Source organism: Pongo abelii, chromosome 21, assembly GCF_028885655.2.
Source record: "Pongo abelii isolate AG06213 chromosome 21, NHGRI_mPonAbe1-v2.0_pri, whole genome shotgun sequence".
Lineage (NCBI taxonomy): Eukaryota > Metazoa > Chordata > Mammalia > Primates > Hominidae > Pongo > Pongo abelii.
In genome coordinates, this window is record NC_072006.2 from 48,871,885 (window position 1) to 48,895,789 (window position 23,905).

Below are 23,905 nucleotides of genomic sequence, written 5' to 3' on the forward strand. Positions count from 1 at the left end.
CTGGTGCTCCTAGATCTTAGTGGGAGGTGTGGGGTGTCAACACGGCCCTCCCCACCCCCAGATGGACAGCATTGCTAAGCTTGGGCCTGCCATGATGTTCCCATTCTATATGTATCAAAATCATGGCTCAGAAAATGGGGCAGGGTGGTTTTGTGATACCACTTAGAGATCCATGGGGGCCCAGGCAGGGGGCTAGAAATGGGCCAGACTCGCTTCAGTTATGAAGTTAGAGCAGGACCTTTAGGGCCTTTAGAGATCTGATCAGCATCAGTGACAAGGGAGACCCCTCAGAAATCCTGGGTGGCTAAGCAGGTTAACATTCCTGGACAGCAGGTCTGTGGCCAGAGCAAGACACAGCCAAACATTTGTGCCCAAGGTAAGAACATAACGGCAAAGTGAGGATGGGAACCATGTCTCTTGTGACAGAGTTAAACCCATCTTTCTGAGGCCATGGACCAGATTGGGGGCAAGAACAAGGTCTTGCTTGGGTCAGGGATTCCCAGCAGTTCGCCCTTCCAGTATCAGAGCTGAGCCTCCCAGCCACACCCTCAGCATGGCCCCTTCCAGGCCCATCACTCACTCAGCCTGGTTCCAGGGGATTGGCTCCACTTTGGAGTTGGCCAGCAGGTGCGGACTGTACCGCACCTCCACGTACACCACGCCCTCTTTGGCCTTCATCTCTACAAACTCATAGGCAATCCTTTTGATAGCCTCCCGGCAGCCCCTGGGAAGTGAAGAAAGGGGTTGGGAACAACCTTCCCCAAGTCCCTTGGGAGCTCCAGGAGCAAATGACATCCCCAACCCTTGACAGATTAAACCCACTTCATCCCCCAGACCCAAGCTCTGGGCATCCACTGGATAAGATCCCAGACACTGGGCAAGTCCTATCAGCTCTACTTTGGAACTGCATGCCAGTTCTCACCCCTTCATCCTGGCCTGAATCACGCCATCTCTAACTGGCCTCCTTGTCTCCATGCTTGCCCCTGTCATCCTGTTCTCCACCCAGCAGTTAGAGCAATCTTTTAAGAAGGTAAATCAAAGCATATCACTTCTCCCCTCGGAACCCCAATAGCTTCCTGCCACGGAGAGTGACATCACAACTCCCAGGTCCCGCCCACAAGGCCTGCATCCTCCAGGCCTTGCCAGCCTCCCCAACATCTTCCTTCTCCCTCATTCCCTGAGGCCACCGGAGAAGACACAGGCCTGCTCTTCCCCATACTGTCCTACACTGCGTCTCTCCCACTCCCCTGGGTTAGAGCCAGCTCAAGCTTCACCTCCTCAGAAAGGCCTTCCCTGACCGCCTTATCTTTTTTTTTTTTTTTTTTGAGACAGAATCTTGCTCTGTCGCCCAGGCTGGAGTGCAGTGGCGCCATCTCAGCTCACTGCAGCCTCTGCCTCCTGGGTTCAAGTGATTCTTCTGCCTCAGCCTCCCGAGTAGCTGGGATTACAGGCGCGTGCCACCACGCCCGGCTAATTTTTTGTATTTTTAGTAGAGACAGCGTTTCACTGTGTTAGCCAGGATGGTCTCGATCTCCTGACCTCATGATCTGCCCACCTCAGCCTCTCTGCCCACCTCAGCCTCTCTGCCCGCCTCAGCCTCCCAAAGTCCTGGGGTTACAGGCCTGAGCCACTGTGCCTGGCCCAGACTGCCTTATCTTAAAACGGCCCCTCCACCATTCTCCCAGGCTTTCTTTTTCTCCCAGGTCCTTATCACCACTCAACACTGTGTGTCATATGGCTTATTAGCCAGTTTGCTGTATTCCCTACTAGAATGCAGTCTCCATGTGGCAAGGATCCCTCTGTCTTGTAACAGAGGCTGTGACCTCTCAGCTGAGGACCATGCCTAGGACAGAGTAGCCCAATATTTGTTGGTGATGGAGTTAAGGCTGGCAGGGAAGATAAATAAGAGAAAAGGACACAGCTGGACAAGTCCAGAGGGATGCCTGGATGTGGGAGACACATTGGGTACAGTCATGGACTTGGATCCTTGTGCCTACACTTATCTGCTGTGTGACCCCTGGTTAGTCACCCTCTGACACCTACGTCAAGGAGTTATTGTGGGGACAAATGAGTCAAACTTCATAAACCCCACCCGGGTCAGTGCTCGGAGCAGAGCGGACAAATGCTCAAAACATTTTTGTTGTTATTACTGCATGTTTGTTCCAGAAGCAAGGCACGAATTGGCCTGCCAGGGCCGCTGTGTTGATCACATAACGGTGGACTGTGCTTAGCTGGAAGTTCCCACCAGGAAGAGTGAAAATGAAGTGGTTACTAGAATGTGTGAGGGAAGGCACACAAGTGCTGGGAGAGCCCAGCGTGGGAAGAAAGTGCCCCGCCCAGGGGAGATCAGGCCACTTTCAGGAGAAGGGGTCACTGGAAGTTCTTGCATCTCGAGGATGAGGATGGAGGCTGGGCGCGGTGGCTCATGCCTGTAATCCCAGCACTTTGGGAGGCTGAGGCGGGCAGATCACCTGAGATCAGGAGTTCGAGACCAGCCTGGCAAACATAGTAAAACCCCATCTCTACTAAAAATACAAAACAATTAGCTGGGTGTGATGGTGGGTGCCTGTGATCCCAGCTACTTGGGAGGCTAAAGCAGGAGAATCCCTTAAACTGGGAGGTGGAGGTTGCAGTGAGCTGAGATCGCACCACTGCACTTCAGCCTGGGCAACAGAGCGAGACTCTGTCTCAATAAATAAATAAATAAATAAATAAATAAATAAGTCATTGAAATTTCTCTCTAGCACTCCCCATACCCCTTCTGGGCCTTTTCAGTACCTAGTGCTGTTCCCCAGCGACTCAAGACAAGAAAAAGAAAAAGCCTTTGAGAGAATCTTCCCCACATCTCCCCGCCCCCACCCTATATTCAGGCCTCCCCTCCCCTCACAGCACGAAGCCCTGAACTAGGAGACAGATGGCCGGGGTTCAAGCCCTGCACTGCCTCTGACCCTGTGTTCTTAGCTCCCATATTCTGCCATTTCTCTGTAGAAGTTGAAGCAATTTTAGTCCATCACACCCACATCTCAGAAGGGAAAACTGAGGCCTAAAGGCACTGGAGAGACTCACTAAGTGTACACAATGGTGAGAAAGACAGCTGTGGTTTCAGAGCACCTTCTCTGGCCCCCACAGGCTGAGGGACAGGCCTGGTCCTAGTCATAGGGATCGATGCTACCCCAGGACCTGCGGGTTGGGGGCAACTCACGCGATAGCAGGCATGTAGTAGTCAAACTTGGCCAGGAAGCCTGGAAGGGTGAGTGGTTTGTCCATGCCAATGACGTTCAGCAGCCCCTCTGCTGTGTTAGCTGGGAGGGCGATCCCTCTCCTCCTGGAAACAAAACAGTGAGTGGTGGACCAACCCGGGGCAGGATCCAGGCAGGCCTGACAGGCCAGGGTGGAGCAGACTCAGGAGCACCGGCCTCCTTGCAGGACCACAGCAGGAGACATGGGCATCTCTCAGTCCAGCTGCTCCCACTGGACAGATGGGGAAACTGAGAACCAGGACCAGAATTTTTCCAGCACCTTCTACCCCCAATGCACAAGTCAGCAAATCTCAAGGGGGATAAACAGGTTGAAGTCGTGTGTGTGGGGGTGTGTGTGTATGTGTGCACACGTCCACACACCCCCTCCATATCCTTGGTTGACTGATGCTTGGAGACAAGGAAAGTGCCAGGTCAAGCTCATCACTTCCTCCTCAGCCCCAGGAGCTGGCTCAGCCAGCTGGTCCTATTCCCAGTCAGGGGTTATCAGGGGCAGTAACTGCAGCGTCACAATTCCCAGGGTAGGGGCAGGCGACAGGACTTCCCTCCTCCCCCCTCCATCTGGCTAGCACATCAGAGGCTTGCCCAGCCCAGCGCACTGGGAGAGGGCCGGTGGAGGCTCAGGGGAGGGGCCCAGTGGGCCACCATCCAGCTCAGACCTCTCTCCCCTCCCTGCCCACAGCTGCCACACCAGGCTGGACTACAGCAGCGCTCAGTAAGGGCGTGCTGGAAACAGCCCCTCTGGCTTGGAGCCTCCATTTCTCCCCAAGCATCTCGGCCTCCCCTCCCACCCACGGAAAGCAGGGTGCGAGCTCAGGGGGTCTTCCTCTCTTCTGCACACACTCCTGCCTCCTCATCCCATCCCGGCTCTGCTCCAGCTCACAAGGTCACCTCGAGCCTCAGTTTCCCCCTTTTTTTGAAGCTAAAAGGGACAGCCAGAGAACACCAGACATTAAGAAATGCTTCTAGGCTGGGCATGGTGGCTCACGCCTGTAATCCCAGCACTTTGGGAGGCCGAGGCGGGAGGATCATGAGGTCAGGAGATTGAGATCATCCTGGCCAACATGGTGAATCCCTGTCTCTACTAAACATACAAAAATTAGTTGGGCATGGTGGTGTGCCTGTAATCCCAGCTACTCGGGAGGCTGAGGCAGAAGAATCGCTTGAACCAGGGAGTCAGAGGTTGTGGTGAGCTGAGATCATGCTACTGCACTCTAGCCTGGCGACAGAGCAAGACTCTGTCTCAAAAAAAAAATAAGAAAGAAATGCTTCTAACATGAGGGACAAAACAAGAGAACAGACAAAAGCACTCCGAGGAAACAGTGCAGAGAACAGATGAAAACCTAAGAACCAAAACAAAAAAGACATGAATATCCTCAAAGAGATGAGAAGACACAACATCCTTGAAACGAGGGAACATTCAGAACCCAAGAACGAGCCCTCGGAAATTTACAAGAGAATGCGGCAGCAACCGTCACCATGCAGGAAAAGAACTGGAAGCTAAAAGTGAAGAAATCCTCCACAAAGTAGAACAAAAAGACAAGATGATGAAAAATAGGAGTAAACAGTTAAGGAAATTAGAAGATTAAGTCAGGAGGTCCAAGCATCCAATTATCCACAAAGCAGGAACAGAAAAATAGGAGGCCGGGTGCAGTGGCTCACACCTGTAATCACAGTACTTTGGGAAGCCAAGGCTGGCGGATCACTTAAGCCCAGGAGTTTGAGACCAGCCTGGGCAACACGGTGAAACCCCTTCAAAACAAAAATTCACCAGGCGTGGTGGCATGCGCCTGTAGTCCCAGCTACTTGGGAGGCTAAGGTGGGAGGACCACCTGAGCCTGGAAGTCAAGGCTACTGTGGGCCAAGATTGTACCACTGCACTCCAGCTTGGGTGACAGAGCGAGACCCTGTCTCAAAAAAAAAAAAAAAAAAAAAAAAAAAAGAAAGAAAAGAAAAATGGAGGAAATTGCCAAAGAAACAGAAGTTTGACCAAATAGTGTTTTAGTGTTTGTAAGTAAGTTTGTAAGTCCTTTAATAGCTTCTGTTATTAAAATATTAAAATGTTTCCCTACATAAATATGTTTCCTAAGCCCCCTGAATGTGCTCCCTTCCCCATCTGTTAGCCCCAGTCCCCATGAGTGCCCAGAGGGTACCACCAAGGGGTCACGCTGGTACCCACCAGCCTGCTAGTCAGCCCCTAATCACTGCTCCTTACCAGCCCCTAATCCCTGTAAGAGCCTGCAGGGGAACGGTGCCCTGGTGCGGCACTGGCACCTGGAGGTCGGAGCTCAGTGCCTCGGGTTCCCCTGAGACTGCTTCCCCTCCCACTGCTGGCCAGCTGCCCCATAGTCACCCTCACAAGGCCTTGCCCAGTAACTGTGGCCCCTGAAGAGCCTGTACCAGTTGTCAAACACTGTTCGGGATATCACTCTGGGAACTGCTGGGTAGAAGGCAGGGAGATGACGCTAGGGCTCTGGCTCCCATATTGCCAAACCCAGTGGCCACATTTGCCTGGGACCTGCTGCACCAGCCATGTGCGATTCTCCTAATGGTCTCCCTTCAGCCCCCAGGACTTCACCTGCGGGGGCTCTGCCCTCTGGTCGTTCTCTCAGACTCTGCCTTTTACACACCTGGCCAGGCCAACTCATCTCCTTTGGTGGTTTTCAGCTCAGGATCCAGAGGTCCACAGCTTCTAATTCTCTAGGCCCACACACCACCACTGAGGGCCTGTGATGTGCTGGGCACTGGGCAGATAGCGGTGACCAAGACAGACCCATGTGTCTGGCTCCCTGTTGAGAGGCAGGCATCTCGTGCCACCTTTCCCCTTCCTCTAGATCACTCCCTTCCTGGGTTCCACATTTCCAAATATGACTCCTCCATCTACCCAGCTGCCCACACCAGAGACAGGCACTTCCCCGTGCCCAGCAGCAGCCGGTCCCCAAGAACAAATTATTTTGCTTTCTATTTCTCCTCTTCGATTCTTCTTCTCCAGCCTCCCTCCTCAACAGCCATCAAGAAGGACCTTTTCAACACACAGTTGAGACAGAGCAGCCAGGCAAGGCCTCTCTGAGGAGGTGACATTTCAGCAGAAGCCTTGGGGCGGGGGCAGTTCTGGGCAGGGGAGGGGTCTGTACTAAAGCTGCAGGCAGGAAGCAGTGGGCATTGGAAGCGCAGGGTGGCTGGAGGTCAGAGAGCAGGCATTTGTGTAGATGATGCATCAGGGAGGGCAGGGCCAGGCTGGGCTTAGGAAGGGACTGGGGCTTTGGCTGAAAGCACTGGGAAGGCACTGTAGGATTTCAAGCAGGGGACTAGCATGAAATAATTTACCTTTTTAAAAGCTCCTCTGGCTGCTGCGTGGGAAACAAATTGGAGGGAAGCCAGAGCTGGGGCCAGAGAGCTAATGTGGGGGCCCGACAGGAGACAAAGAGCATAGGGGACTCCCAGTGTCTCCCACGGGACACGGCTTCCAGAAGCTGCTCAGACTGAGCTGGAAAGCACCCATCTGGAGCCCAAAGTTGAAGCAGGAAAGAGCTGTTCTTAGGGCACCTGGCACCTCTTGCTGTCCCTGGCCACCCACACAAGCCAAGGCTCCTCATAGGGCCACACTCTGTTTTTTCTTTTGTTTTGTTTTTTTGCGACGGAGTCTTGCTCTTGTTGCCCGGGCTAGAGTGCAATGGCATGACCTCGACTCACTGCAACCTCCACCTCCCTGGTTCAAGCGATTCTCCTGCCTCAGCCTCTCAAGTAGCTGGGATTATAGGTGCGCACCACCACGCCTGGCTAATTTTTTGTGTGTTTAGTAGACACAGGGTTTCCCCATGTTGGCCACGCTGGTCTTGAACTCCTGACCTCAGGTGATCCACCCACCTCGGCCTCCCAAAGTGCTGGGATTACAGGCTTGAGCCACCATGCACGGTATGTTCTTAGATGATCCCTACTCCGTGGTCAGCCACAGCTGCTGTGCTGGGGCACTGTCTGGTCCTCTTCCGGCCTTGGTGGGCAACACAGCCCACCTCAGCCCCACCTCAGGCCCACCAAGAAGTCCTGCCTCAGGAGCCCAGGGAGGGAGGGAGGATGAGCTCAGGGGTTGCAGGTCAAGTCCATCTGCCACCCCTATTTACCACATCATCCCAGGCAGGAGCTCTCCCCTCTAAGGCCCTTGGTGCCCTTGTCAGTAAAACATGATAATATTTTCCATGAAGGGGTGCACAGAGGAAGAAATGAAACTTTGTGTGTCATAAGAGCAGACTCTGAAGCCTAGTGGTCTGGGTTTGAATCCCAGCTCTGTGATTTAAACGCTGTGTGACCTTGGGCAAGTAACCCAGCCTTTCTTTGTTTCCTAGGTCTGGCATGTTTGAAAAACATCCAGTGTGGACTAAGCAAGGAGCCTTAGAGAGGTCAGAGAGGCAATGCAGGCTTTGCAGAACTTTAAGGCCCATGTGTGGACTTTGGCTTTGACCCTGAATGAGATGGGGAAGCTGGGGAATGAGCTGGGAAGACCATGGGTTAAGGCTGTTGCTCCAACTACAGCACTACAGGGCCCATAAAGAGGAAGGCCAGAGTAGATGGCTGAGACCAATCAGGAGGCCACAGCACCAGGGAGGGGCAGTGGTGGCCCAGACCAGGGCAGTGATCGGAGGAAAGACCAGCCAGGTTCAGAATCTCTGTAGAAATGGCTGACAGGGTTATAAACAAGACTGAGAAAGAGGTTGGAGAGGGCCCTGAAAAGGCCAGAACCCTGGGAACTGGAAGAAGGAGAAATGGGTGAGGACAGTTAATGAGGCAGGCCTGTGTCCCAGAGCTGGAAAAGGAGCCACGAATTGGGCCTAGTGGGGCTCAGGCCAGGGGCTCCCCTCCTCCTTCCATTCTTAGCCCATATTTGTGTGCATTTACAGACACCCATAGCTGAGTGTGACAAACTCCCCAGTCCCCTGCCTGCTGACTTCAGGCAAAGCTCCAGCTGGCACCTGCCGCACGCCATCTCCAAGGTCCAGAGGTGGTGTAAGGAATGGACGATCAGACCAGTGCCCCTCCCGGCGGCTCCTTTCCCCTTTCTCTTGGCCCCACCCGGCACTCCCAGCCCCTGACTGCAGCTGATGAGCCCTCCGTGACCCCTTAATGAGTGCCTGGGTTTGATCTCATCTTGGTGCCCCACTGAACGACCTCATTAGGGGCGTTGTGGCAAGTTGGTGGCTTGACATGGGCAAAGGCCAGGTAGAGATAAGCCAAGAGGTTTCACCACACTTAGAGATATAAGCTCTAATTAATAAGAATATTATCATTAAGTGACATTTATGGGGCACATTAATGTGTGCTAGGCCCTGAACTAAGCATTTTACATGCATCACTTCACCAAAACCTCTAACTGACAGGGGGTAATGGCCAGGGCCATGGACTCGGGGGCAGACTATCTGGGTTCAAACCTCCGCCCTGTGCTTACTGGGCACCTGACTCCACCTACCACGGCTCAGTCTCCTCATCTGTAAATGACGGCAATAGAGTTTCTATCTTACAAATTGTTGTGGGGATTCAATAACTTAACCCGGGTAAAGCACTTACAGAAGTGTTTGGCACACAGGAAATGCTAATGTGCTTATGCCTTGCAGTTAAATAGGAATTAAATCAATGGCAGCTTCCTGGGGCAGAAAAACGTCCCTGGAAGTGCGAAAAGATGGAGAATAGTGGACTTACCAGAAATCTCTCAGGGAGTTGGTGGAGATGCTCCCGAGAGTTGGGGGCAACCCCTCAGGGATCCCTCATTCTCTCCATGAGGGCAGGCCTCTAAATAACAGGATTCTGGCTTATGGAGCAGAAATGTTCAAATTTGGGTCCCGAGCTGAATTTCAAGACTGTGAGGGAGAGGCTGAGTTCTTTCAGCTCCAGACAAAATGAGTGTTGTACAAACATCCGAGGAACACAGGTCTGCTGGGGCAGGGCTGGGCAGACAAGGAGCCCCTATCTCCTAGGTCATCTCTCTAGGGAGGGCTTGTTCTTAACCTCAGTTGATAGAGACCAAGTTCGCAGATGGGAGATAGTATGTCCAGATTTGAATCCAGATCCACTGGCCTTCAAAGTCCCTGCCCTTAAATGCTGGTCCTAAGAGAGGAGCTGCTGTGAGCCCTTGAGGTCTGGGTAGGCAGGGAAGAACCTTCCTTGCTGGGGAACAAGGGGACCCTCTGGCCCCCTAGCATCTCTGAGAGCTGAGGCAGGAAGTGTGTTCTCTCTTGGAAGATGCAGAGATTTAGGCCCAGAGTGGGGGAGCCACTTTTCCGTGCCTCTTAGCAGGTTATGACCCTGATGATGTAGTAAAGCCTTAGGGGTCAGACAGCCTTGGGTTCAACTCTTGATCTGCTATTAATTTGTGTGACCTTGGACAACTGTCTTGTCCAAGCCCATTCCCTCCTCAGTAAAATGCAGAGAGCATATCCTCCTCTTCCAAGCGTGGAGGAATCCAATGAGCTGATAAAGCCCAGCCCAGCTCTAGGAGATGCTCAAGAAATGGTACTGGCATCTCATGTGGGCACATCACCTGCTATAGGCTCTCAGTTAAGTCAAAAGACAGGAGCCGGGCACAGTGGCTTATGCCTGTAATCCCAGCACTGTGGGAGGCCAAGCTAGGTGGATCACTTGAGGTCAGGAGTTCGAGACCAGCCTGGCCAACATGGTGAAACCCCGTCTCTGCTAAAAATACAAAAATTAGCTGGACGTGGTGGCATGTGCTTGTAATCCCAGCTACTCAGGAGGCTAAGGCAGGAGAATCGCTTGAACCCAGGAGGTGGAGGTTGCAGTGAACCGAGATTGTGCCACTGCACTCCAGCCTGGGCGACAGAGCAAGACTCTATCTCAAAAGAAAAAAAGAAAAGACTAATTCAGCCCTGGGAACTACCTTCATGCATGTATGTGGGTGGGTGGGGACAGCAGGCTCAGGCCTGGCTCATCTGACACCAGGAGGACAAGACTCAGAGGCCCAGAAAACTCAGGAGTTGGTCTGCAGGTCTCCAGCTCAGTGCTGAGACCTCCATGTCCCCACAGCCCCACTTCTGGCCTGGAGCTGGCTTGATTCCCACAGGGAGACAGGAAGGAACAGTGACCCTGGAATTCCCCAGGGGCCTCTGGGTGGAGCTGTGGACCCCACTCAAATCCCAGGGAAAGAGGGCTCTTCTCTATGGACTTACCTGCCATAGTATAAGATGGTTTCAGGCTTGATGGCTCCGTCTAGGTGGACATGCAGTTCTACCTGCAAGGGGGCAGGGTGAAGAGAGAGAGAAAGGGAGAGAGAGAACAAATACGTATGAGTTCGCGAAGGACCTTTCAGAGCTTAATGTTAACATTAATCATGATAACCATTAGCCAGCATTTTACTGGCTGGCTGCTGACCCCATACACTTTGGTAAACCCTGTACTGCACTGTCTCGTTTAATCCGCTCCTGGGATATGAGTTCAGCTGTTATCTCGATCTCTTTCACAATTGAGGACACTGAGGTTCGGAGGGGTTAAATATCTCATCCAAGGCCACACAGATTGCAAGTAATAGAGGCAGGAGCCCAACCCAGTATCTTTGTTCTTAATCGCAGCTAGTGAGTGGCAGAGGCGGAATTCTAACCCAAGCCCAATTCCAAAGCTTGTGCTCCAGGTCACGTAGGCAGCTCCTGCTCTCGGCCAACTAAATAAACTACTTTAACAAAAGGGATTGACCCAGATGTCCCAAACTAGGGAAGAGCCACAGCATATTTCAAAATTCAGGATCCATTTTCGTTTTCTTTTTTTGAGACGGATGGAGTCTTGCTCTGTCTCCCAGGCTGGAGTGCAGTGACGCCATCTCCGCTCACTGCAACCTCCACCTCCTGGGTTCAAGCAATTCTTGTGCCTCAGCCTCCCGAGTAGCTGGGACTATAGGCAGGTGCCACCACGCCCAGCTAATTTTTGTATTTTTAGTAGAAACGGGGTTTCACCATGTTGCTCAGGCTAGTCTTGAACTCCTGACCTCAGGTGATCCACCCACCTCAGCCTCCCAAGGTGCTGGGATTACAGGTATGTGCCACCACAACCGACCCAGGCTCCATTTTCAAAAGCAGATGCTACTCAAGCATAGCCTGTCAGGAATCAATATTAGGCAACAGAAGATCTTTCTAGTACTCTAGAGTTTAAGGGTAGGGTCCTTGGAGGCAGCCCATCTGGCTTGACTCCCAGTTCTGCTGTGTGACCTCAGACAAGACACTTGACCTCTCTGAGCCTCAGTTTCCTTAACTGAAAAACAATGGAATATTATGCCCCCCGTCCAAGAGAAATTGTAAGGATTAAAAAGGGAAGTGTAGGTGGACATGGATAGCCCAAAGGAAACAGCCCCTGCCGCTCAGTCAGGGTGTTTACCAGGAGCTGTTAGGAGAAGCACAGCAGGCAGTGGGAGACGGTGGGGAAAGGGACTTTGCTGTTCCTGCTGTTCCTGTTCCAAATGATGGGAGCTTTCCCCCCAGCCAGGGGAGATCCAGAAAACTCTCAGCTGACATCTCATGCTGGGGTGGGGAGAATGGAGAGCTGGATAAGAAAGTTGGCTGCCCTGGCTCAGGGAGGAACAGCCAAGGAGCTGCTGGCCCAAGGGCGTCTAGGAGCACATACATGAGCTGCCTCCTGCAGAGGAAACCCAACCCAGGCCCATGGGAGGCCAGCAGGGAACAGAGACACCAGAGGTCCTATCAGCAGGACCTCAGAGTCATCAGATCTCTCCTGAGGTCATCCAGCTGGCAAGGGACAGAGCAGTCTTCACACCTAGTCTCAGGGCCAACTTAGTTGTTGAATTCCCTGACAAAATGAGTTCCGTTCCCACCCAGCCAAATGTTTGTTTCTCGGGTTCTCAAACTATGCTCAGCATTGGGAATACTGAAGCTTATAGCCCAGGGAACGGCCAACCAGCTGTGTGACCTCAGGCAAGGGACCTCACCTCTCTGAGCCTCTGTTTTCTATCCTTAACCCTCACAGGGCTATGGCGAGGGCCCAGCCAGAAAGCCGGAGTCGCACTGTATAGAGCATCATGTGGTTAGAGCTGGAATCTCGGCTCCTCCACTCACTCCCTGCTTGACCCTGAGAAAGTCACTTCACTTCCTGTGCCTCGGCATCCTCATCTGTTAAATGGGGAGAATGACAGTCCTTCCTTCTAGGCTTTGTGAGGGTTAACTGCATTAGTACGCAAGGAGTTCTTGGCACATAGCAAATGCTAAATAGTTGTCAACTAAAAGTCAATGAAGGCTGGGTATGGGGGCTCATGCCTGTAATCCAACCACTTTGGGAGGCTGAAGTGGGTGGATCACCTGAGGCCAGGAGTTTGAGACCAGCCTGGCCAACATGGCAAAACCCCATCTCTACTAAAAATACAAAAATTAGCTGGGCGTGGTGGCGCACACGTATAATCCCAGCTACTTGGGAGGCTGAGACAGGAGAATCAGCTGAACCTGGGAGGCAGAGGCTGCAGTGAGCCGAGATTACGCCACTGCACTCCAGCCTGGGCAACAAGAGCGAAACTCCATCTCAAAAATAAAAAATAAAAATAAAATAAAAGTCATTGAAGGCCTGTGCTCCTGCTGGATGCTGGATTGTAGAGTTAAACAGAAGGGTCCAAGTCCTGTTCCTGGAGCTTTTACAGGCCCCAGAGTGGGAGAGGCATTAAGCAAATGTCACATGGGAAAATGTACAGTCACAAACCAAGATGACTCCTTGGGAAGTACAAACACAGTCCTATGACAGAGGGTAACAAACAAGAGAAGTGAACACATCTAGAGGGCCAAAAATGAGCCTGAGCGAAAAGCTAGAGGATAGAGAGGAACCCACAATGCAAGGCAGGGGTGCGGAGGGAGGCAGGAAGAAAAATCCAGGCAGAAGGAACAGCAAGTGGAAGGCCCTATGGCAGGAGAAAACGAGGTGTATGAAAGGGATTAAATAGAGGTTCAGAGAAGGGAGGGTTCATGGTACTGGAGAGGCTGCAGGATAGGACCACCCAGGCAGGGCTGTGCGGGCCACGAGGAGTCAGGCTTTATCTGGAAAGCACACAGAAGCCATTGCAGGGCTGGCAGCTGGTTAGAGAAAGAGGATGGCTCACCCAAGGCCAGTTAGAGGCTACTGCAGCCATTTGAAAGATGACGGTGGCTTGGACCAGGGTTGTGAGGTGCATAGAGGAAAAACAGGTGGATAGAAAGAGATGCCAAGGCTCACACTTCAGGTTAGGCCTGGGTGGGGAGTGATTCCCGCAGTTTGAGACAGAGAACTCTGGAAGAGAAGACCAAGTCCTGGAGCTCCCTCCAGGAGGGAGGATGAGGGGGAGGGAGGCATGATTGGTTTGGTCTTAGTTATGTTAAACTAGAGACGCCTTTTGTTTTTTGTCTTTTTAAGATGGAGTTTCGCTCTGTTGCCCAGGCTGGAGTGCAGTGGCTCCAGCTCGGCTCACGGCAACCTCCACCTCCTGGTTCAAGCGATTCTCCTGCCTCAGCCTCCTGAGTAGTTGGGACTATAGGCACCCACCACCATGCCCAGCTAATTTTTGTATTTTTAGTAGAGATGGGGTTTCACCATATTGGCCAGGCTGGTCTTGAACTCCTGACCTCAAGTGATCTGCCCACCTCGGCCTCCCAAAGTGCTGGGGTTACAGGTGTGAACCACCGTGCCCAGCCAACTGGAGATGGCTTTGAGATATCCAAAGGTAAGTGGAAGAAGCCAGTGGGATACAAGGGTCTAGAGCTGGCCTGAGAAGCCCAAGCTGGGAATGTAGGTAGGAGTGTGGGTGAGCGCAGAAGCTGTGGGCTTGAAGGAGCTCACCTAGGGAGAGAACATCAAGGGAGGTAAGGAAAAGGCTAGGATGAAGCTTTGACCAGCACAAGCACTTAGTGGCCTTACGGAGGAGGCTGAGCCTACAGAACCGTGGCCAGAGAGGTTGGGAGGGTGTGTGGTATGCAGAAGGCCGGGCCATCAGATGTCAAGGAGGAGCGAGCAACGGTTCACAGGGTTAGCATAGTGAGTTGAATGGTGGCCCCCACAAAGCTGTCTACATGCTAATCCTAATCCCCAGAACCTGTAAATATTACCTTATATGGGTTGGGCGCGGTGGCTCATGCCTGTAATCCCAACACTTTGGGAGGCTGAGGTGGGTGGATCACTTGAGGTTAGGAGTTCAACACCAGCCCGGCCAACATGGTGAAATCCCCTCTCTATTAAAAATACAAAAATCAGCCAGGCATGGTGGCATGCATCTGTAGTCCCAGCTACTCAGGAGGCTGAGGTAGGAGAATCATTTGAACCTGGGAGGCGGAGGTTGCGGTGAGCTGAGATTGAGCCACTGGCACTCCAGCCTGGGCAACAGAGCAAGACTCCCTCTCAAAAAAAATATATTACCTTATGGCGGGTGGATCACCTGAGGTCAGGAGTTCGAGACCAGCCTGGCCAACACGGCGAAACTCCGTGTCTACTAAAAATACAAAAGTTAGCTGGGCGTGGTGGCAGGTACCTATAATCCCAGCTACTCGGGAGGCTGAGGCAGGAGAATTGCTTGAACCTGGGGGGCGGAGATTCCAGTGAGCCGAGATTGCATCACTTCACTCCAGCCTGGGTGAAAATGCAAAACTCCACCTCAAAAAAAAAAAAAAAAAATTACCTTATATGGCAAAGTGTGATTATTAAATGTCTTGACAGGAAGAGTTTATCCTGGATTATCTGGTTGGGCCCTAGATGCAATCACATGTATCCTTATAAGACAGAAGCAGAGTTTTAAAAGAAACACACACAAGAGGAAGCAGCAACGTGACCTCAGAGGCAGAGACTGGAATGATGCGGCCACAAGCCAAGGAATGCCTGGAGCCACAAGCAGCCAGAAGAGGCAAGGAATGGATTCCCCCGTGAGCCTTCAGTGGGCATGTGGCTCCGATGATATCTTGATGTTGGACTTCTGGCCCCCAGAACTGCCAGGGCACACGTTTCTGTTGGTTGAAGCCACGTGGGGTGTGGCAACTTGTCACGGCAGCCACAGGAAACTCACATGGTCAGGCCCTGCCGGAGATCACAGGATGGAAGGGCAGAAACATGTCCGTCGGGCTAAAAGCGCAGGCACTGGGGGCTTCAGAGGAGTAGTTCTCAATCCCAGCTGCAAGTTAGGGGCACGGGAAGTTCTGGCCAGTTCCCAAGGCCTCAACCCCATCTGAGGTCAATTAAAGAAAAATCCCTGGTGGCAGGCCCAGGTGGAGGATTTTTTTAAAAAAACATGTAGTCAAGATTGGGAACCACTGCCCTAGAGGAACTGTTCTAGAGGCCCGAGTGAGGGTAGTATCCACGTGGGAATAAGGTAAGAAAGAAGTGGAGGTAGGAAGAGGAAGAAGGTTTAGACTACTCTTTCACAATTTTGTCCCTAAAGGAACTAGCAGCCTTGGAGGGGGCAGGACGTGCATGTGGGTCAAGAGAATGGCAGGCTTTTTCAAAGGGGAATGTCTTGGGCAAGTTTAAACACCCATGGGGATGATTAAGGCTGAGTGAAAGGAGTTGCATGAGGTTACTGGGAAGGTAGGAGGAAGTCAGAAAGTCAGAAGGTCAAACCAGGCCTGGTCTTGGAGCCCCTGAGAACAGGAGGATCAGGTAGTGAATGGGGGCAGCAATCACGTGCCCTTGTGGGTGGGACTGGTGGGGGGAGGTCTGCATGGCTACTTCTGGCTAAAGTATTTATTTATTTGTTTTTTTTTTTTTTTTTTTTTTTTTTTTGAGATGGAGTCTGGCTCTGTTGCCCAGGCTGGAGTGCAGTGGCAAGATAGCTCATCGCAGCCTCTGCCTCCCAGGTTCAAGGGATTCTCGTGCCTCAGCCTCCCAAGAAGCTGGGATTACAGACGCCCGCCACCATGCCCGGCTGATTTTTGTACTTTTAGTAGAGACAGGGTTTCACCATGTTGGCCAGGCTGGTTTTGAACTCCTGACCTCAGGTGATCCACCCACCTAGGCTTCCCAAAGTGTTAGGATTACAGGCATGAGCTGCCTTACCCTGCCTGGCAAAAGTATTTAAATGCCAATTCAAGAGCCCACCTCCCAGCTCTGCTTTACTCTGGCACAACAATTGGCAATGTTCAGAGTGGACTCTTCCCATCTGCCTGGGGCCCTGAGTGATCCAAGGAGCCGAAACCTCACTGGAGGCCCTGGAGGGACAAGCAGTATGAGGTCAACCTGGGTCTCTGCAGACCCCTCAGACCTGGGGGCTGTTTGTTACCGCAGCAGCACAAGGTAGCCTCTCCTACCTGAGAATGAGCAAACACACCTTTCTGAACTCAGCCTTGCAAACTGTGATAAGAAGCAGAGCCAAGTGCTATGAGATAAAGAAAAATCACACCGGGGTGGGGGCAATTTAGAAAGTGTGTTGGGAAAAGATCACTTAAAGGGGGAGTTTACCAGGGAGAAGAAAGAAGGAGAGGGAGAATGGCTCCAGACAGGGGAGCTGCGTGTGCTTAGTGTCCGAATCAGGAAGCAGGCGGGGAGTTGGCGAGAGTGCAGAGTGAAGTTAGTGGTGAGAAATGAGGCCAGGGCAAAGTGGAGAGGGGGCAGGGAGACTGCAGAGGCCGAAGCAAAGGGTTTTCCACCCAAGTGTGTTAAATCGGAGCGTCCCCTTTAAAAAAACCTTTCCCGGCTGCTGTGTGGAGCACAGGATGGCAGGAAGCCAGAACCGAAGACCAGCTACTGCGGGAGGGAAGATCTGATTGGGCTTTGAATAACATGCGGGAAGTACTTAAGGCAGCGTCAGAGACAGTGGGTGCTCAGTGGAGCAGGAGCCAGACAGTGCCGGGGTGCAGAAGCTAGGGGTTCAGGGAGCCAGGCAGGAGGCAGGAGCGCCTCTGGGAAGGGGGAAAGCAGAGCCAGCTGCCCACCATGACCAGTAGCACTTATCCCTTCTAACGGTTGCCTGAGAAGAGGCCCAGACGCGTTTCAGGTGTGGAGCAGAGGCAGGCAGCCACCTCCACAGGTGGCTAAAGCTCAGGCAGGCCTCCTCCTGAATTTTCTAGAAAACTGCAACACACCATGGGAAGTCTATCAGCCTATCCCAGATGACAATGACAATGGGGTGGGGACCCTGCTCTCCTGTTCCCTTTCAGGGAAAAGGGTCAGCAGTAGCCTCGAACTTTTGAGTATCTACTATGTGCTAGACCATCTATATGCATTATCTTATTTCATCCTTACAATCAGCAAGGTAGAGACTTCACTCCCATTTTACTGATGAAGAAACTGAGGTTCAAAGAAGTACCCCAAAACAGTCAGTGATGGAGTCGGAATTTGAACCCTAGTCTGTTCTTGAGCTCTTAACCACTCTACTGCCTCTGTGGGCCTAGCCTCAGACATCAATAATACAGAAATAATAATAATGATAAAGCAGCTACCTACTGTTTTCAGACCCTTTATCTCATTTAATCTTAATCCCTAGGCAATATACCTATCGGCCCATGTTACAGATGGGGAAATGGCCTTGCCAGGCTAAGCCCGGAGAAGTTCAGTGGCCTTCCCAGAGTTACACAAATTGATGGTGGTAGAGCTAGGGTGGAACTCAAGTCCCTCTGCCTCAGCCCAAGCCCTGCCCACAGGCCACACCCCCTCCCTGGCACTCATGTCGAGACCGTGCCTGGCCTCCTGACCTTTCCAGAGGGGAATCTCACGCCCCTTCCCACTGCCTTTGCTCTCTGCAAGGCTGACTCACAAGCAGCCCAGCATCTGTCCGAACAGCAGGAAATCCTCCCAGCGCTGATGTGAACAGGAAGCATCCTCAGTTACCAACAAATATTTACTAAGCCCCACTATGTGCCAGGCACCGTGGAGGCCCTCGGGAAATGCACTAAGTGCCTGCTCTCAAGAGATGCGTGCCAGAGAGGTCCAGGGTGGTGGGTTCACTTACCCAAGGTCACTCAGTGTGTCGGTGGCAGAGCTACCATAAGGACCCAGGTCTTGGACTCCTGGGCCAGATACTCCCAGATCTGACTCATGTTTCCATGTTCCCAACTGCTGGAGGGCGAGCAGGGCCATCTACCTCCAAGGCAAACCCAGTCAGATTAGTTCTCCCTGGCAAGCCTTGGGGACAACTAATCTGACTGGGTTTGCCTTGGAGGTAGACGGCCCTGCTCACCCTCCGGCAGTTGGGTTTGCCTCCCAAACGCATCACTCTGTTTTGTTTTCATCTGACTTTTCGGGTTCATGTATGTAACATGTCTGTCTCCCTCAGCTGTTTGCTGAGAGGGGGGACCTTGTCTGTGTCATCATGTCATGTCCTCAGCACCTCGCACAGCACCTAGTGCTCTCTATGTGTTCAATGACCACACCGTTATTTCCTTGTCTCCCTGTCCCATGTCAGCAATGCTGGGTGCTCTCCCTGCAACAAGGAAAGGGCTGACCTGCCCCCGTGGGACCTGGCAGAACCCACACGGGGGCAGAGGAGCCAGGGCTGCCTGGTCAGCTCACAGAACCTGAGCACCGTGGCCAGAACCCAGATGAGCCACAGGTGCCCACCGCCAGCCGAATGTCCCCTCCCTCCCTAGCCCTGCTTTTGGTGATGAGCTGGGCAGTGCCAGAGTCAGTGACTTATGCCACTATGGCCTCTCAGCTGACTTTTAGTGTGAGGCCAGGAGACAGAGCAGCCCTGGGCTGATAAACTGTTTCAGCTCCACTTCCTTCAGGAAGCCCTCTATGCTCAGCCTCATCTAGGCTCCGCCAGCTCCGAGGTACACAGTGGAAGGGACTGAGCAGTCCCCACAGTGTCTCCTGCTGACGGGGCCTGACAGCTCTGCTACTCAGAGGTTTCACAGAAGGCAAGGTGTGTCTTCTACCTGGGGAAATTCCTGTGGAGCCACAGCACAGGGACTCAGTACCCTTAAACTCGTTTTAAAGGCAACAAGACTGAGGCTCAGAGAGTGGGAGGACCTTGAGTTAGAAAGTCTAATGCACACCACAGCCAGGAAGCTATTTGACTCTAAACCCAGAGGTCTTAAGAGCAGCATGCTCCCTTCATGCCACATAGCAAGGTGCTGGGTGACTGATGCTAACATCTAAACAGGGGCCAGGTGCGGTGGCTCACTCTTGAAATCCCAGCACTTTGGGAGGCTGAGGCGGGTGGATCACTTGAGGCCAGGAGTTTGAGACCTCCTCTTCACAGAGGTGGATGGGAAGACCAGCAAGGGCAAGTGGATCCCAAGTCCCAGCTACTCGGGAGGCTGAGGCAGGAGGATCGCATGAACCCAGGAGGCAGAGGTTGCAGTGAGCCAAAATCTTGCCACTGCACTCCAGCTTCGGCGACAGAGTTAGACTCCAGCTCAAAAAAAAAAAAAAAAAAAAAAAAGTCACTGAAGGCACCTGGTACCCAGGACTACTTCAAGGACAACCATTGTTATGGCCAACATGGTGAAACCCTGTCTCTACTAAAAACACAAAAATTAGCCAGGCATGGTGGCGCACACCTGTAATCCCAACTACTTGGGAGACTGAGGCAGAAGAATCGCTTGAACCCGGGAGGCAGAGGTTGTAGTGAGCCAAGATTGCACCACTGCACTCCAGCCTGGGCAACAGAGTGAGACTCTGTCTCAAAAATCTAAGCAGGACCATTACCAACTATGATGATGATGCTGACCAATGGCAGCTATTGCTGCAGCACCTGTTCTGAGCCAGGCCTGCACTTGGTGTTTGAGAGGTGGGTATGGGTATAATTCTCATTTTAGAGAGGGGAAACTGAGGCACCATGAAGGTAAATGACTCATTTAAGCTCCTCTAGCTGGAAAGTGGGAAATCAGGACTCAGACACAGACAGCCTGACCCCAGCTGGTGTCCAAGTTCAAATTCCTTGCTATTCTAGCTCCCTGGTCACTAGGAGTGCAGAGGTTATCCCCAACAACTGCTCTGGGGCCTGAGAACACTAAGGGCTGAGGGCAAGCCTACCCCCAACATCTTGGGTAAATACAGATTCCAACCTCACTCTGCCCCCACAGCCTGCTTTTCTCCACCACCCCAGCCAGACCATGGTCCTACTACCTTGCCCCACCCCAGGGGGTACCATAGGGACCCCTTCAAGACACCTGAGCAGGTGGACAAGTCTCTCTTGGATCACAGGGCCCCCAGCCACCCAGGCCAAGCCCACCCTGAGGTTGAATGCAGGATTGGGAAGCTGCCTGGCCTCCCCTGCCTCCCTGTGTGACCACAGACCACTTCCTGTCTCTGATCCTCCCTTCCTCCTCTGAAGCAAAAGGCTTCGATGAAACTCAGTCTCCTTTGTTCCCCTCCCCCACCAACTGCCATGTGAGTCAAAATGGGTAAGGCAGGCTCTTCCTAGGGACATTTTTGTTTTAACAGGTGGTTCTGGTAACTGAAAGCCACTGCAAGCCCAAAGAAGTGCAGCTGGTGGGTTTTGTGTCAGGAAGACAAAAAGGAGGAGGGATAAGGGAGATTCCGCAGCTGGAGAGGCCTCCCAGAGTCTACTGCAACCCCCACTCCAGTCCCCAGGAAGGAAACGCACCCCTGAGGGCCTGCTGTTACCAGCCAGGCACTGTACAAAAACCAATCAGCATGTCAGTTTCCTCAAGAACCCCAAGATCTTGGTTTTGTCACCCCATTTTACAGAGGGGGAAGCTGAGGTTCAGGAGTTGTCTACCTGAGGTACCCTAGCTGCTAAGCAGCAGGCAGGAATTCAATCCCAGTACATCTGAAGCCCGGGGCTTATGCACTGGCCCACACTGCCACCCTGATTCTAACTCTTTCCCCCACACTGCCCCCCCTTTTTTGCATAAAGTGGGATTGGCAAATGAGCAAAGCAATGAATAGCTTCTACTTGAGTGCAGGCAGATCTGGGTTCAAGTTTAGCTCTGCTGCTTGCCGACTGTGTGCCTTTGGCAAGTTCCCTCCCCTCTCTGAGTCTCAGTTTCCTCATAATAAGTGAAGTTAATAATAGGACAGGACCTTCCTCAGAGGGCTGACATAAACATTAAATGAGTCACTGTATGCAAAGCAGGACAGCGCCTCATGCAGAGTAGACATTCAAATATGAGACAGAAAAGGCACATTGCTGATTTAGCCCCAATTCCCCTCTGCATCAGAGAAGGACAGTTTAGAAACTGCTGTCCCTTGCCCGGGTGCGGTGGCTCATGCCTGTAATCCCGGCACTTTGGGAGGCCGAGGTGGGCGGATCACCTGAAGTGGGGAGTTCGAGACCATCCTGGCCAACAAGGAGAAACCCCGTCTCTACTAAAAATACAAAAAATTAGCCGGGCATGGTGGTGCATGCCTGTAATTCCAGCTACTTGGGAGGCTGAGGCAGAAGAATCACTTGAACCCGGGAGGCGGAGGTTGCAGTGAGCCAAGATTGTGCTGTTGCACTCCAGCCTGGGCAACAAGAGCGAAACCCTGTCTGAAAAAAAAAAAAAAAATAGAAAGAAAAAAAGAAAGAAACTGCTGTCCCAGCCTGTACCGGTTCACTCGCCAGTCTACAGCTTCAAGGCTCTCAGATTTTGTGTAGCCCTGGCAAGTCCCTCTACTCCCTAAGCTTCAGTTTCTTCACCTGTAAATGGGGATGAAGACCCATGCCTTGTCAAGTCGTCCAGAGGATTCCGTGAGATAAAAGTTACTGGCCGGGCACAGTGGCTCACACCTGTAATCCCAGCACTTTGGGAAGCCGAGGTGGGAGGATCACCTGAGATCAGGAGTTCGAGACCAGCTTGTTAACATGGTGAAACCGTGTCTCTACTAAAAATACAAAAATTAGCCGGGCGTGGTGGTGGATGCCTGTAATCCCAGCTACTCCAGAGGCTGAGGCAGAAGAATGGCTTGAACTCGGGAGGTGGAGGTTGTAGTGAGCCAGGATCACGCCACTGCACTCCAGCCTGGGCAACAGAGTGAGACTCTGTGGCACACGCCTGTAGTCCCAGCTACTCGGGAGGCTGAGGAAGGAGGATCGCATGAACCCAGGAGGCAGAGTTTGCAGTGACCCAAAATCTTGCCACTGCACTCCAGCTTGGGCAACAGAGTGAGATTCTGGCAAAAAAGAAAAAAAAGAGTCACTGAAGGCACCTGGTACCCAGGACTACTTCAAGGACAGCCATTGTTATGATTATTATAACAACAGGCATGTGATCAGCACTGGCCTCCAGGATGCAGAATGCCTGAGTGCCTGGTGCCACCTGTGAACATAGGCTGATAAGGGCCACCCCTCCAACCCCCCTTTCCACTTCCTCCAGTGCCCAGCAGATGTTCAGTGAAAGCAGGTGGGGGTATGGGAGGCACACCCGACAGGGCAAACTTGACTTGGGCATCCCCTGACAATGACCCTGTGTGGCAGGCACACTTGAGTGTGTGTTCAGAGTTCTGAGTGAAGGAATCCAGGAGCGCAACCTGGAGATCCATTCCTTATCTATGAGGAACATCTAAGCCCCACCCCATTCCCACGGGACACTGACCACACAGGGGTATAGGGACCGAGGCCCTTTGTTCTGGGTTAAATGAAGGTTACTAGGTGGAGGTGGTTGGGGAAGGTGTTAAATGAAAATGCTACATAAACTGCATGATTTGCAAGTGGTTGCGGTTCTTCTGCTCAGCCTGCCGCCACTGGACTCTCTTCCCTGTGTGTAAGCCCCCAGTAAAACCCCATATCTTGTTTGCTACCTCTTCCAAAGAAGGTAGCCTCTTGAACCTGGTGCTATCTCCATTGGAGTCAATAGGGGTCCCGCACAACAGAAGGCAGCTGCCTAGGGCCTTGCTAAGCAAAGTGTGTTCCTGGATCGTTGACATTAGCATTTCCTGGGAGCTGGTCAGCAGTGCAGCATCGCAGGCCCCACCCCGACCCACACAGAATCACAGTGTGAATATTAAAAGTCAGGCCATTTGAGTGCAGTTTGAAAAGCGCTGCCCTGCTCTGCTTTCTTCTAGCTGACCAGGTCCCAGGCCTCAGCTGGTGGCAGGTATGAGAAGCTGAAGGACACAGCAAAGGCTCCTGTCTCAGGAGGTTTGCACCTGGGGCACTGGCACCTCTATCCCCAAAGGCTTCTGCAGAGGTAGTTTAGGAAAGATGGTTAGAGGCATGGGATTTCGAAGCCAGCCTCCCTTGGACTCAAACCCCAGATTGGACATTTCCTAGCTGTGTGATCTTGGGCCTAGTTAACCTTCTGTGCCTGAATTAAATGAAAAATGCAGATAATGTGTTTAGAATGGTGCCTGGCACAGAAACATCAACACTCCATAAGCTGCAGCTAGTAATGCTAATAATTATAACTGTCATCTGTCCCACCCATGAGAGGGCAGGGAGCTGGCTCTGGTCACAGTGGCTCTGAGATTCACACTCCTTCCCACTTCTCCTGCCAGCTCAGGCAAGTTCCTCCTCACAATCATAAAAGATTTGTCACACCTTAAACACATGGCAGGTAACATTCTACCTTCACTCTCAAGCATCACCTTGTGGCCTTGGGACTCAGGACATGGGACACCCACGTAAGCAGCTGATGTTCCATCCTCCAGGTGTGGACACTGAGGTCCCAATAGGGAAAATGATCTGCCAGCTTGAATCAGATGGGAGGACTGGGCAAGGCCAAAAAATGGGGATAATAATATGAGCCCCTCCCTTGATGGGCTGCTACAGAAGAACTGCAAGGATCCAATGGATGTCTGCAACAAGTGCTCTAGAA

General features: G+C 52.3%; 1 protein-coding gene across 11 annotated transcripts in view; it reads right to left on the reverse strand.

Moving 5' to 3' along the window:
* The window catches only part of ADA (adenosine deaminase), a 32,323-nt gene that overhangs the window by 6,357 nt on the left and 2,061 nt on the right, over positions 1–23,905 (reverse strand). For 10 of the 11 annotated variants that reach the window (XM_024238734.3, XM_024238732.3, XM_054541799.1 and 7 more), the window contains exons 2-4: positions 10,433–10,494; positions 3,203–3,325; positions 581–724 (exon numbers count right to left, since the gene is read on the reverse strand). In XM_024238734.3, coding sequence (XP_024094502.1) covers positions 581–724; positions 3,203–3,325; positions 10,433–10,494 — 329 coding nt within the window. Of the gene's footprint in view, positions 1–580; positions 725–3,202; positions 3,326–10,432; positions 10,495–21,789; positions 23,888–23,905 lie in introns of those variants that run through there. The other variant, XM_063720536.1, reaches the window with a different exon arrangement.